Source organism: Fringilla coelebs (assembly GCF_963513975.1).
Source record: "Fringilla coelebs genome assembly, chromosome: Z".
Classification (NCBI taxonomy): Eukaryota; Metazoa; Chordata; class Aves; order Passeriformes; family Fringillidae; genus Fringilla; species Fringilla coelebs.
In genome coordinates, this window is record NC_140031.1 from 14632328 (window position 1) to 14647376 (window position 15049).

The window sequence follows — 15049 nt, forward strand, 5'->3', positions numbered from 1 at the left end:
CAGCTGCTTTGGGCTGAAGTAATCCTTTAGATTTGCATTTGGTCACTATTTAAATACATAAATTTGAATATTTTTAAAGAAACTAACACCTTTGTATAGTGTTAATTTGGTTGTTAATGGTTATTACAGAATTCTTGCTACTTAAACTTCCAAGTCCAGTGTTTCTGTCTTCTGAGTTGAAGGTGAGATTTGATATCTATCTCTTGGTCTAGCTAAAAACACAGCACTAGCAATAGGTTCTTTGATTTGCTTATCACCTCCCATGGCTGGAGGTTAACATTTCCTGTCATAGGCAAAGCTAAGCAGGTTCAGACTCTCAGTGTTTACTTCAGTACAAAGTCTCTGGCTTATTCAGTACTATTTCAGCTTCAGGAGGGTGCTGACTTTGCTTTTCTTTATCTTCAGTAATGTGAGTGTGTCGCCCATAGAGTATCCAAAGCACTTGAAACCCAAAGTAGATGTAGCATAAGTTGGTTCCTTAAAGTAAGCCCTTTGGTCTGGACTGAACTACTTTGGTTTTGCTCCAGTGTTCATTTGCTCAGTTGGGAACTTGTCTTTCTGCTTTTTGGGTTTTGTTTTTGGTGCTTATGGGAAGTCTGCTAACAATTACAAAAATCTGGGTGATGAGATTTATAGTAGCAGATTTCCTAGGGTGTAATTTGGTAATGCAAGGATATAATGTGTTTATTTGGGAAGTCTGTAGGACACTGCTGCCATGGTTGGCATTGACATAAGCAGAATTCTGTTTGTATATATGAAAGAATCACTTTGCACTTGTCTTTGTGGCTTTCTAGGGCTTTTGATGTCATTGCTTAAAACCTGAAACTAGAGAATGTAAAAGAGTAGTAAGCAGATACTTGCATGAAGGGTTTATATGGAACACTTTTAGTCAGATGAGTATTACCACTGGATTTAGTGTACTGGCTCTGTGTTATGGAAAATAGCAGCAGTGCAGAACTATTAGGATTGTGCCAGAGCATTGCATTAGGAAGCCAGACTTCTGGAAGCGTGTATGGATCTTAGCTGTAAGTTGTGGCAGCAGTGTTTTAACACATGCCTTCTTTTAAACATCTCAGAGTGTATGCCAGCCTCAGCTTCCCATTCCTTCCTAGCCTGATATCCTTTAGTTCTCATTAGTTCTTTACGCAGTGAGGATATATTAGGCTACATTTTTACATACGTATGAACTCAGACACATTTCTTGCACAGCTCTGAGAGACCTTCCTTCATTCCAGTGGCATACAGAAACTTGTCTCCAGTGTCTGCCTTGCAGAAAAACTGAGAAGATCCCAAGCATTAGGTGGATGAATCTATTACCTGATTGCTTAAAGAATTTAGGTTCTGAGAGAATGTAGGATTTGGAGAAGACAAGCTCTTGCACCAATATGTCTTCCTCTCTGTGAAGTCTTGTTGCTAATAGAGCTTAAGGTGTTGGAATTGATCATGTTGGATTCTGTAGCTATTGTGAGTGATCTGTCCCTGACTTAGTAGTGTCAGAGCTGCAGGTAACCAATTTAGTTGGGGTTATAAACCGAGATAAATGATACAGTTTGGATAGATACTTCTAGAAAGATATACTGGAAGAGATTATGCATTTTCAGAGATTGTACAAATCCTTATTATTTTACTTGGATTTTTTTTCAGGGTGTTACACACATTGGGTACACAGATCTGCCTAGCAGAATGGCTACTCAGGCCAGTACCCTGTATTCTAATAATATTATCAAACTTCTAAAAGCTATTAGCCCTGACAAAGAGAACTTCTACTTTGATCCAAAAGATAACTTTGACTATGGGACTCTGGATCATGTTATTAGAGGAACTGTTGTAATGAAGGTAAGCCACTAAATACTCTCTATTCTTAATTTGTGAGTAGAGACCTATAATTTATAATTTCTGTCTCTTCAAAATGTGGTCAGAGATACTGCCTGTCAACAGATTTCAGAGGTGGCTTAGTGGAGTGTGTGGGTAATTTTGTGTTTATTCAGCTGGAAATTCCTCTCTTTCTTTTTAGTCTTGTCTTCTCATCAAGGTTAAACCTAATGTATTTACTAATGAAAAACAGGAAAAAAGATAAAGTTTGTGTGTTTCATGTGATAAAAACACAGCTACTTAAAACATATTGAGGCTTAACCAGACCAAAACATTCTTCCAGAAAAACATTTTTAATTTTTTAAAAAGTGATCCTTTTGTAGTAAGAGAAAAAATGGTGAAACTAGAATATAAAAAATACTTTATCAGAAAATTATAAAATAATTTTATAATTTTATCAGAAAATTATAAAATAATTTATAAAATAAAAAAAGCTTTATCAGAAAATTATAAAATAAAAACTCAGGGCATAGACTTCAGCTCTCTCAGGTCATTGAAGTGGGGAGTACAGCTCAGTGCTGATAGCTCTGCACAGGCCTGAAGATTAACAAGAAATGTGGGATATCATCCTTAGTTTCTATCTGAGGTCTGGAAAGGCTGTGATTACAACTTACATCTGTAGCAGATTTTGTTATTTCCAAGACTTAATTTTATTTTGCCTAGATATTTTCCACTTAAGGAACTTTCTCTTTGGTTTTCTCTTGTTTCTGTTCTGGAGCCTTGTGCTTCACCAGGTACTCTTGGACACTAATATCAAATCTTGTCTGAAGAATGTGTAAACCAGTATGATTAACTTGGCCATGCCTTGCAAACTTCTGCTGATGCAGAAAAAAATCTTGTTCCTGGGCATGGCTGTAGGATGTTACCACTTGCCTGAATTGCAGGATCGATAAGAAAAATACTAAGCATCTGACATGTTAGTGATAACTGTAAATATCTCTTGTCAGGATGGCAAAGTGATTTTCCCAGCACCTCCACCAGAAAACGTTCCTCAGGGACCGCCAGTGAAGCAGAAGACTGTAGCAGAGCTAGAAGCAGAAAAAGCAGCTACTATTACACCTTTTAGAAAAACCATGACTACTGCATCTATATACACAGCAGGTAGGCAACTTCCATAGCTGGAGAATGAGTGTAGAGTACTTCTCATTTGGCTAATACTTTTGAATGACTCATCATCTAACTCACTCAATTGAAGAGCTATTTGGGAGAGCAGTTGATTGGCTGGTGTATCCTGGTACAAATCAGCATAGTGAAAGAATTGCTTGAGAGGGAAAATGAAACTTCTGAAATTTTACCAAAAATATTTGACATTTTAACACATGCTAATTCTCTGCATATATGTGTGTTTGACTCTACTTAAATATTAGTAAAATGCTTAAAATTCTGAAGGACTCCTGCCAGGGACTGTGCCCCTACTTTGCAGCAGAATCAGTTCAATCGCTTTTGCTTTCTTCAGATTTTACTGTATTGTGTGAGACTTAAATGGCCACAGTCTACTGAAGTAATTGGAAATAGGACTTTGCCTTGACAAATAAATATTGGCTCTTCATTTCATTTATTACTCTCAATGTGTGAGGACTTTTGCCTGAAGTAATTAGTGAGTTCAGTAGTCTTAATTTTAATCCCTGTTCTTCATACATATGCTTTGATACATCCAAGCAATATCTCAACATAATTGTGACCTCTGCATTTTTTTTCTACAGAGCAGGATAGTGACAGGATTCAGTATTGGTGTAGAAACCTATCTTTGCTTCATTGTGTCCATGTGTAACAAATATGTGTGGATTATATTTATGGCTTTATTTTCTGTTACAAAGGAAAGATTAGCACTGAAAGAACTTAGTGTATTTGAAAAAATTATCTCCCTGATTTTGAAGCTAGTCCATGCAGAGAACTCCATTTTGTTTTTGTGTCAGTACTAGGCTCCTGTTTTATACAGTTTAAATGTAAGAAGTCATTGAAAAATTAGAGTCTTCCTGTGCTTCCCTTCTAGGTCTAGCTGGTATGTTAGGGCTGGGCATTGTAGCACCTAATGCTGCTTTCACACAAATGGTGACGACGTTTGGCCTCTCTGGGATAGTGGGGTACCACACCGTGTGGGGTGTGACTCCTGCTCTGCACTCCCCACTCATGTCTGTGACTAATGCTATCTCAGGTAAGTGGCTGCTTACTTACCTACTTACTGCTTGCTAACTTACTTAGGTGGCTGTGGTCACACAGCTGCTTGGTTTCTACTTGAAGTAGGCACAAGTCCTTTTACCTGAATTAGTACTGCTATACATGTTCGACTTTACTTTCATAAATAGCGAGGACACCTGTAACAATGTATTTCTGAGAGTATGATTTTTTTTGAAAAGAAAGGCAAATGTGATGCTGCATTCTTTTAATTCTCATAAGTAATTTTTACACTTGACCTATTTGCTTAAAAGTTTGTTTTACTTGGAGTGATGCAGTCTCCTTTCATAGACCATATCTTTTCTCCCATCTCTTCAAAAGATTGCCCTGAAAATAACTAATCTTTCCTATCTTTTACATTCTTCTATTCATCTCCTCAAACTGTGTGTTTTGAGAGAGGGGAAAAAAGAAAATAAATCCTAAAATACCCATAAAATTCATAATTCTTATAAGTAAGATTATAAGTATCTGTGTTTGGCTATATGTGGGTCTACTTTGGTTATTATAAACAAAGTTTCTTTTATTGAACAAGTACTTGGCTAACTCTGTGCTTGAGGTACTGTTCTTCAAAACTACGTTCATATACTCGTTTTTTTTTTTTTCTTTTGAAACATGTTTGTATTCCTGAAAAAGACGTGGTAGTCTTCTTTTAAGCATTATTGTGTGAAGTAGGGGTCAAAATTTTAGTTGACTGGTATTTGTCCAACAGTTAATAGGAAACTTCCTATAGGTGTAGAGCCTTTTAAAGTTACACTGTAACCTTTTCCAGTAACATTTTTATCTCTTCTAAATAGGTCTGACTGCAGTTGGTGGGCTGGCACTGATGGGAGGACACTATCTCCCTCAAAACATTTCCCAAATGTTAGCAGTGCTTTCAGCCTTTATATCTTCAGTCAATATTGCAGGTATGAATGTTAGCTTTTCTTCCAAGGATAACTTCAAGTACTAGTGCAATTTTAAAATTCCTTCTAGTTATTTAATTGTATAATTCCAGAAATACTAGTCTGAGAGCATTTATGAATAAAAACCCATTAGCCTTTGAATTTTCACAGTATTTATTGTAGGTTTTTTGCATACCCTGTGGAGTAACCACTTTTAGGAATTTTTTAAGTGTGCATTTTCCTTTCATAAATTTGGGTGGTGATTATATATAATATATTTTCCTGTACAACCCTAGAAGGTAGATGTAGAGTATTTGTACTTATATTAATTTTCCTACTTGAAATACATACTAGTAGCATAGAACAAAAATCTGTTTCCTCAAGTTTCAGAAGTCCCAGCTTCAATAATAAAAGGCAACAAAGTGAGCTATGTGACTTAGAAATACTGCTTTTTCTAGAGCAGGTTGGGAAAAGAACAGAGTCATAAACTGACTGTATCCTACAGTCAGTGTAGAATATGGAGCCAGAGCAATTCCTCCTTTTCTTCTGAATTTCTTTCAAAGGCTAAAAGAGACAGCAAGATCTAACGCTGATTATGCCTTTGTTTCCTGGTAGTTTTCAAGGTTACTAGCTTTATTGTTGCTGAATTGTGTGGTAATATGGTATTACTAAATATTTCTCTTATAACTTGGCATGTACTTGATTTCAGATTTTATTTTTTTAAGATTGCTCCTTTACTTTGTCCAGGTGGCTTTTTAGTTACACAGAGGATGCTGGATATGTTCAAACGTCCCACAGACCCTCCTGAGTACAACTACTTGTACCTGCTCCCTGGTGCTGTATTTGTAGGAGGCTATGCAGCTGCTCTCAGCAGTGGCTATTACATTGAACAAGTAAGAAGATAACTTCATGGCTCTTAGCCCGGTGCTCAGTGTTATGTTTCTTCATGCCTGTTATGTGGAGGAGTAAATAACAAATAATCCAAGGTCTTTCCATCAGCTGCATGTTCCCACAAGGCCAATCTGAAGCTGATTAACTGGGAGCTTGCAGTCCAATAGCTAACATACTTCAAAAGCTCTGTTGTTGTTTGGTTTTGTGTTAACATAGCAGGTGCTTTTATTTATTGGACTGTTTTCCTAAACTGCTGTCTAAATAATACAGTAACTACAGAAATCAGTCTTTGTTTTAAATGTTTCTGAAAGTACAGCTTGGCATGACAGTTAAAAAAGGGTGGGATCAGTTTTCAGCGCAGAGGGATGTACAGGGATTTTACCCATAACACCTTTTATAGTCAACTTTTGTTTACATTGTTTTAATAGTAAGAAAAACCAATTTGTATTGCCTTGTGCATTTGGAAAAAGTGAATCCAAACATACTGTTATGGCAGGGGCTTGTATATGTATTTGTGTTTTGTCAATTATCTGGACATATATAGCTCAGTTAATGTAAGTTTGGTTATACTTTTTGCAAACAACAGTTATAGAATGCCACAGAATCATTAATGTAGAAAAAGACCTTTAAGATCATCAAGTCCAGCTGTTGGCCTTGCACCACCACCCTGGTCACCACTAGACCATGTCCTCAAGTACCACATCCACAAATTCTTTCGAACACTTCCAGGGATGGTGACTCCATTACTTTTCTGGGCAGCCTGTTCCAGAGTTTGGCCATGCTTTCCATGAAAAAAAAAGTCCTGTAATATAACCTTCCCTGTGAGCAATTTGAGGCCATTTCCTCTTGTCCTCTCACTTGTTACCTGGGAGAAGACAAGAGGAATTCCCACCAGGCTACAATCTCATTTTGAGGAGTTGTACAGTGTAATAAAGTCTCCATTGATCTTTCTTTTCTCCAGACTGAACACCCCCAACTCCTTCCTCATCAGACTTGTGCTCCAGATGCTTCACCAGTTCAGTTGCCCTTCTCTGGACTTGCACCAGTGTCTTTATTGGAGGGGGGGGTCCAAAACTGGACATAAGATTCAAGGTGTGGCCTCTCCAGTGCTGACTACAGGGAATGATCACAGTTTTACTCCTTCTGGTCATACCCTTGCTGGTAGTTCAGAACTATTTAACTATTTCTTAGTTCAAATTTGCCATAAGCAAATTCTGAAACTATCCCTGTAATGAACAGGACGATATAGCTTTGGATTTGTGCTAAAGGAACTAATTGGATTGTTGCTTCTGAACTAATGAGGAAAATTGGTTTGCCTTTTGTTAATATTCATTCTGCAGATAAAAAAGGGTCATCAAGTGAGGGAAAAGCTTTATAGATATCACATTTTAATTAGCCAAAACCTCATCCTGTATGACAGTTTCTTGACTTCTGTTAAGAATTCTGACTTAAACACGTTCTGGAGAAATCAGCCATTTTGTGTAATTACCAGAGATGTTTTTATAGCAATGCAATTTGCGGCTACTTCATACTGATTTTTTTTCTTATTTTAAAGGTGATGTATCTGGGCTCAGGACTGTGCTGTGTTGGTGCACTGGCTGGTTTGTCTACCCAAGGAACAGCTCGTCTTGGCAATGCTTTGGGTATGATTGGTGTTGCAGGAGGTTTAGCCGCAACTCTTGGAAGCCTTAATCCCCAACCTGCATTGTTGGCACAGATGTCAGGTGCAATGGCACTTGGTGGGACCATAGGTATGTGTATGATGAACTAACAATCTATGTTCCATGCATGCATATATGCAACCTGTATATACATAAAATACTTTATAGCTCCCGGGTGAATTGACTAACTGACATTTGTGGCTTGTGCAAAATTATTCGGCAAATGTGTGAACAAAATATCATAACTTTCAGGGCTTTTTTAAATGCTTCACAATGTGATAAGAAATGGGCTGACTGAAAAGTGGGACCACATCACCTCTGATAGGGAAACTTGTGTCCAGAGGTAAATGATTGTGACCAACTTTATACTTCTGTTCAGTTCCCTATCAAATACTGCTAAATTCTCTCTTTGACTCTGTACCTTTGTCAAGAAAACAAATGAATTTCTCAATATTTGGTGAAGCTTCTTTGCATATGATATGCTTTCTATTTTTTCATGCAGCACAAAATGCACATGTGCAACCTTCAATTCAATGCCGTAGTGATTTCTGGTTGGAACAGACTTGTGTATGTGTAATCATTGCCCACTGAACCATCCTGTACTAATTTCTAGCTGAACAGGTGGGCTGTGCTTTCTAAGACTTGCCTTCTGTCTTCAACTCTCAATAGGTTTGACAATCGCTAAACGCATCCAGATTACAGATCTGCCTCAGCTAGTGGCTGCTTTCCACAGTTTGGTTGGTTTGGCTGCTGTGCTCACCTGTATAGCAGAGTACATCATTGAATATCCTCACTTCGCCAGCGACCCTGCCACAAACCTCACCAAGGTTGTGGCATATCTTGGCACATACATAGGTGGAGTGACATTCAGTGGCTCTCTTGTTGCATATGGAAAACTGCAAGGTGAGACCTCCTGTTCAGCATTAAATATTTGTTAAAGGGTTTTTCTTCCCCTGGGATTTAGCTCTGCTTTTAGACTGGTATGTAATTGGAGAGAAACATTGTATTTTGGACCAGGTAAAAGTTTATATGTTTATTTTTTACGAGTGTACTTTTTTGTTTCTAATTTGTGTACAGCTTTAGTTATGAAAGGTTGTCTTCAGTGCTTTGACATATTATTATTCATCTTGTCTAGAAATGAGTGTTGCTTGGGTGTTAAGACACTCACTACCTGATGCTTTTTCTTAAATTGATTTTATTGAACTTTTATGATCACAACTTTGTATTTCTGAGCAGACATTTTGATTGAAGCTCTCATGTTGCTGGATTCAGTGAGCACTAGTAATACTTCTAGGATTTTGTTCTTAACACTGAAATCTTCATTAAGGTAGGCAGCCTGCAGTATTGAGGCTGCCTCACTTTAAACCATTCAGTTCGCTATCTATTTACCTACTGCTCAGACTCCATGTTCCATGCCTCTTGCTCTTTTTAGCAAATATGTTTTCTAAGTTAAATACTCACTAATTCCTGATTCTTATGCACGTGAAGATTTCTTTATTGCATTTATTTTTGGTTTTGTAAGCACACAGCTTTTAAGAAGCTGAGGTAATACTTGTACTAAGAATTTCAGGTTAAGAGCTTCCTATTACTAATCCTGTTGTTAACTTTGCAATAGTTCCTTTGGGAAACATCTCTTTGCTTTCTCCAATGTTTGTGAGACCAGCCATTGAAGGAGGAAATATGACAAGGATGGAAAGCTGTCTTCTCTAATAATCTTTTGAAGGATTTGTCAGTAGTATGTATTTCTGATGTATCTCTGCTAAGTAGTTACTCATTTATTTCTTCTGAGTTATTTTTTCTCTCTCCATTGTACCCCCTCAGTGATTTGTGCGCATGTCCCTGGTAAACTTCACTGCCTGTTTGAGCCTGCTCTCCTATTTCTGTTTACATTTTTCTCCCTTGCATTTTCATATCATTATGGTCTGAAATATGAAGCTTGTCTATATTAGCGAACTACTGATCCTATAGTATGGAAAAGGGTAGTAAGTCACACACTTTGACTCCCCTAGCTGAGACCATCAGTTCATTCTTTCCCTTGAATTCAGCTTTTCTCAAATTTTTATGAGAAAATTAAAATGAATGAAAATAAATGAAAATGAATGAAATTAAAATGAATTTTAAATGAAATTTTTTTTTCCTCAAATCTCAATGAGACACTTATTCCTGATGTAAGTAATTACTGGGAAACTTGCATTGTTTCAACCCTTTGTCATGTGGTTTGAAGAAAAAAGCAACCTAGTACAAAATAAATGTGACTGTCTTTTTGAATTGAATCACAAAAATACTGAACCGCCTTTTCCCCTCAAGTTTCTGCAGATGTGGGAAGCTGTGGGAGTTCCGTGTGACTGAGGGTAGTTGTGAAATTAATGCATTTGAAGACAGGAGTGTTTTGTACTTGGTGTTATCTGTGTAGTCATATTTTTTTAAGCACACAGTTTTTGAGAGACTGAGATAATCCCTGTGTAGAAGTTCCAGCTAAAAGTTTCCTTCTACCGTGTATCATACTCAACATACAAAGACCTGGAGACAAAGTGGAAGGGCTTTGTTGAAGGAAAAATAAAAAAGCTTTTCAAAAGAAAAAGAAATTTTTCTAACTATTCTGGAGCACTTCAGTGAAATTAGGAAGTAAATAGAGTTTAAAGAAGTGTATTTGAGAATCTAGAGGAAGTTTGAATGTCTTGCAATGCTGAGTCAGCAGAAGATCTCAGCTTCAACTAACTTGTTTTATCTTCTACTCCTCCCTTTTTTCTTTTTAAATTTTTCTTTTGCTGAGTTATTCAGTCTTCTCTGAACATAAGCAACAGGCTTCCTTGAATGTACCTGCTTATGTCTGAAAATGTGTTTGATTGCAGGTATCCTGAATTCTGCACCTCTGCTCTTGCCGGGTCGACATGCATTGAATGCAGGATTGCTGGCTGCCAGCATTGGTGGGATGGTGCCCTACATGATTGATCCTTCTTATACCACGGGAATTACTTGCCTGGGTTCTGTGTCAGCACTCTCAGCCATAATGGTAAGTTGAGAAATTGTAGAAAGTGAAACAAGTTACACAAAGAGTTTATTCTCCAGTCCTGCAAGTTTCCTCTTTACGCATTATATTTTACCATCCTGAGTCACAGTGGGCATGGTGCCTGCCTGTGTGGAACTTCCAGTAACAAGTAGCAACTGACTTTTCTAGATCTAGCTGTAAACCAGAACTGTTCCAGAGAACTGGAATACATTTTTATACTTACTTTTTGCAGCTACTGATTAATGAAATTTTTTATATGACAGAGTGATATTTGAGAAGACTTTTTAGAAAGTTAATCCCTGAAATACCTAAAAGAGCTCTGGATTTAAAGATTTTTATGGTAACTTCTTGAGACGACTTCCATGTGTAACTTCTGCCATTCACTTACACCAGTGTATGCTAGTGTATGCCAGTGTTGCAAAATTTACCTTGAATATTGCCATCCTGTAAACTGAGTCTTGCAAAACTCTTCAATATGAATGCCTTAATGGTATGAACAATTCCATGGACTTGGCAGGATAATTTTGCAAGTAAAAAAATGTGACTAAGCAGAGCATGAGAATGGTGGGGTACCTTTCTGTCCTCTCTGAAAAGGCAGATTTGGTAAGTCCAATCCTCAGCCTGAATACCTACTCTGACAATATTTGAATAGGCTCTAAGTGACTTGATAGTTGCTTAGAAAGATTGTGGTTGCCCCATTCCTGGAAGTGTCCAAGACCAGGTTGGATGGGACCCTAAGCAATGATTTAGTGTGTAATTTCCCTGCCCAAAGTAGGGCAGCTGGGACTGGCTGATCTTTAAGGTCCCTTCCAACACAAACCATTCTATGATTCTATATTTATTTTTCAGTGCTGCAGGCTGAGTGTCTTTTCTGGGTGTTCTCCTTAGTGATTGCTAATGTATTTCCTTTCCTTCTCCAGGGTGTCACTTTAACAGCAGCTATTGGAGGTGCTGACATGCCTGTAGTTATTACTGTCCTGAACAGTTACTCTGGATGGGCTTTGTGTGCTGAGGGCTTTCTCCTGAACAACAACTTACTGACCATTGTTGGTGCACTCATCGGCTCCTCTGGGGCCATCCTCTCTTACATCATGTGTGTGGTAAGAAGTCAACAGAAACACTGCTTGTTTGCTGAGTAATGAAAAAACTTTTTAAACCATGTTTTTTAGAAAGATAAGCCATTGGATCTCAAACTGTTAGATGTTTATAGACTAGAAAATTCCTGATTGAAACTGTTGGACTAGATGTCAGTCATTTTTCTTTGATTGGGTAAGAGACATATCTCAAAACTGAGGAAAGCCCTTGGATTGCCTTAAGCATTGAGGATTTGAATCTGGGCTCAAAGAAGTATGATTACTTGGGGTCAGCTAATTTTTTTCAGTCATACAGCTTCTGAAATATGGTTAAATTTAAGCTGGATTTAATATGTAGCAGGAGATACTTTAAGAAGTGTGTTCGTTGGTTAGACAGTGATTTACAGTTTGGTTTTTGGAGTGCAGAAAGGTGTGCCCTTGTTCTTCAGAGCAGCTACTTTGGAGTACCACGGGGTGGCAGCAGGCCTGCACGAGTTCAGTGCTGTGTGTCAGCAAGCTTAAGCTTCATCTCGGTGTGAGAGTTGTATTGTGCTATAAGTAATGACCTCCTTTTCTCTGGAACATTTGTGTAAAGGCCTTGTATTCAAAGATGGAGAGGTAATGGTTTAAAGAAAACCGTTTGCAGTGCAACAGCTGCCGACTTTCTCATTCTCTGTTGTGTAATCCTGCTTCATTTCTGCCCATGTGCTCTTGTGTCATTGGTGCCACTGTTCTCCTGTCTGATGTTTTCCTCTGGTCAGCTCTGGCGATTATCTTTTATTTCATCTCCACTGATAAATAGTATTGTTACCATGTTAGGAATGTTCAGTATCATTCTTTTTCATCATTCTTCAGGAAAAATTTCAGAAAAGCTTAAAAAGGTATTCTTGTACAACTACATGAAAGTGAGTTAAAATTAACAAGTCTGGGTATGAATTGCCAAGAATCTCATTCTTTCTTGAGCATTTTCTGTTTCTTCATCGAAAGGAAATCAAATTATGTAGCTCTTATATTGTATACATTCAGGAATGTAGTCCATATCAGTGGAAAAATAATGTATAAAAACAGGTATAAAAACTCTCTTAAGAATCAAATTCTTGTAAACTTTAGGGAAAATGTGAACTGTTTGGTGTGTATTTACCAGTAATGTATCTATAACTTCATTTTTGTTTAACTGTCTCCTTCCTTTCTTAATATTGCTCACTCTCTTAGCACTCACAAGAGAGTTTTGAAATACTTACAGAGTTGGTTGGAGGAAGCTAGGTAAATAGGAAGCCTGGGGGAGTAGTTAGCAAAATAGTTAGGCAGTGACAGAGTGGCTTTCCCCTATGTTTCTCAGATTACAGGAAGTTTAGTTTTTGAGGTAGCGTCTAGAAATCTTGTGCTGCTTTATATAAGCTTAGACAACTGAAGTTTATCAACCAGTAAAATGAAAATTATCTTGTACGATTTCTGCACAGTAAGCAGAATAATATGCTCTTAGCCCAGAATTTTTCTGCTTTACTTCCTTTAATGGAAATCATTATTTTTAAAAACATTTTTGTAATCAGGGGATTCAGTATCATTGTCTTGAAGCTGCATTTCAGGAGAAGGAAATGCTCAAGAGTTTCAATAACTTTTGGTGTTTCAACCTGTGCTCATGAAGCAAATTTCCCCTTCCCCTTTTTTTTTCCTTTTAAAATTTTTTTTCTGTGGGTTTTGAGCTTTATTTTGGGAGGATTTTTTAGTGTTTTTTTTGTTGTGGAGGTTTTTTTTTTTTGTTGTTTTTTGGGTTTTTTTTGTTTGGTTGGTTTTTTTTGGTTTTTTTTGTTTTATGGTTTTTTGGGGTGGTTTTTTTGGTTCATTGGTTTGGTTTTGGTTTGGTTTTTTTGTTGGTTTTTTTATGGGGTATTTTTGTTGTTGTTGTTGTTTTTATTTTTTTTTTGGTTGGTTTAGTTTTTTCCCCCTACGTTTTAGTATGATTTCTGTCAAAACTAGTATATTTATTGTTACTTACCTAGCACAGGTGAAAAGGTATTTGTGGAAACATCTTAATAGTTGAAAACTTATTTTTAACATTTTTCAAATAACTTTTGTGATAAAACTCTTGCTTAATTATCCAATGGCAGTCCAGCGAATCTCTTCAAGCCTCAGTTAGTCCTGAGTTAAGGACAGAGAATTTAACTTCAAAAAGCAAAGGCCTGTACTGTTTGCTTATCTGTGCATTGTGACTCTTCTAAGACACTAACACAATACATCTTATTCAGAACATTAGATTGTTTGCATGTCCTTGTCCCTCCTTTTTTCCCCAGAGGGAATACTTGATTATTGCAATTTTGGTATTACAATCATTATGGAATGCTGAAGAAACTTAAGGTTGAAGAGGAAACATTAACTGGGTTGATGAAACAGAGCAAAAGAGGGGACAAACTGTGTTAGTCTTACAAATTGTATGCTGGCCATTCCTGTGTACTAGCTGTGAAGTTTCTATGGGCACAGTGGAAGCACTTGCAGTTCTCAAGATTCAGGTATTTGATTTTCCCTGGACTGTAAGCTCCTGGCCATTGTTGTTACTTGTCTAAGCTCAGCACAGAGGGCCTTTTGCTACTTTTTGGATTTGCCACTTCAGTGAGTGATGAAGCTTGTACTTTATACCTCTATATTTGTGGTCTGTGGTGGTAAAGAAGGTGGAAGAGGCTACAGAAGAGTTTTCACACTGTCCCAGATATGTTGATTAATGACTGCTTGGTAAGGTCTTGGCTCTTCTCTGCCTTCCACATTTTCTCTTTTGGCTCTTTTCACATTTTGGCTCTTTGTAGTGGAGCCAGGCAAAGGTGCTTCAATCTCATGCTTGCTTTTAGCTGATTCTCAGATTTCTAATAACATTTTATCTTTTTTTCCCCCTTTTGACTTGGTCTAACTGTTGTCTTTTGGTTTAGATGTGTAGAAAGTGCTCTGCTTCCTGTGCATGTGCAACATCTGCAGAGGGTATTCTTCTGCCTAGGCTGTCTAACCTGACACAACTGCTGTAATGTTGAGATAGATGTCAAAGGCATTGTGTTCTCAGGGTATGTGAACTACTGTGTGCTGCAGAGAGTAAAAAATGTTGATTTCACTGTGTTTGTGTGCATCCCTTACAGTATGTGAAACAGTGATGACTTATCAGGAAAAACAGTAGTTCTAACATCATTTTGCTTATTTGCTAGATAATAAATTTCAAAGAATTTCAAAGAATCTTCTGAGGCTATAGCAAAAAAACTTGTGGAACTGCATGATTTGAAATATCAGTGGAGAATGGGCATCTGGAAGCACAATTTTGTGCTTCCTCCTACTTATATTTGTGTCTATCCAGGTCCATTCCTAAATTTTATTGTGGTTTCTCAGCTAGTACAGAAGATGTATGACTCATATGAGTAATTAAAGAAGCATTTTATCCTCTTCCTTTCCTGCTTCTAAAGTTTTTTCTTCCCTGCAGTTACAAGGTTTTCCTATTTCCAGTTATTGACA

At 37.4% G+C, this 15049-nt stretch overlaps 1 protein-coding gene across 5 annotated transcripts in view; it reads left to right on the forward strand.

Moving 5' to 3' along the window:
- The window catches only part of NNT (nicotinamide nucleotide transhydrogenase), a 43049-nt gene that overhangs the window by 13064 nt on the left and 14936 nt on the right, over nucleotides 1-15049 (forward strand). For all 5 annotated transcript variants that reach the window (XM_084225442.1, XM_084225443.1, XM_084225446.1 and 2 more), the window contains exons 9-17: nucleotides 1645-1836; nucleotides 2820-2973; nucleotides 3866-4027; nucleotides 4842-4952; nucleotides 5676-5821; nucleotides 7375-7570; nucleotides 8150-8383; nucleotides 10333-10493; nucleotides 11411-11590. In XM_084225442.1, coding sequence (XP_084081568.1) covers nucleotides 1645-1836; nucleotides 2820-2973; nucleotides 3866-4027; nucleotides 4842-4952; nucleotides 5676-5821; nucleotides 7375-7570; nucleotides 8150-8383; nucleotides 10333-10493; nucleotides 11411-11590 — 1536 coding nt within the window. The remainder of the gene's footprint in view (nucleotides 1-1644; nucleotides 1837-2819; nucleotides 2974-3865; nucleotides 4028-4841; nucleotides 4953-5675; nucleotides 5822-7374; nucleotides 7571-8149; nucleotides 8384-10332; nucleotides 10494-11410; nucleotides 11591-15049) is intronic.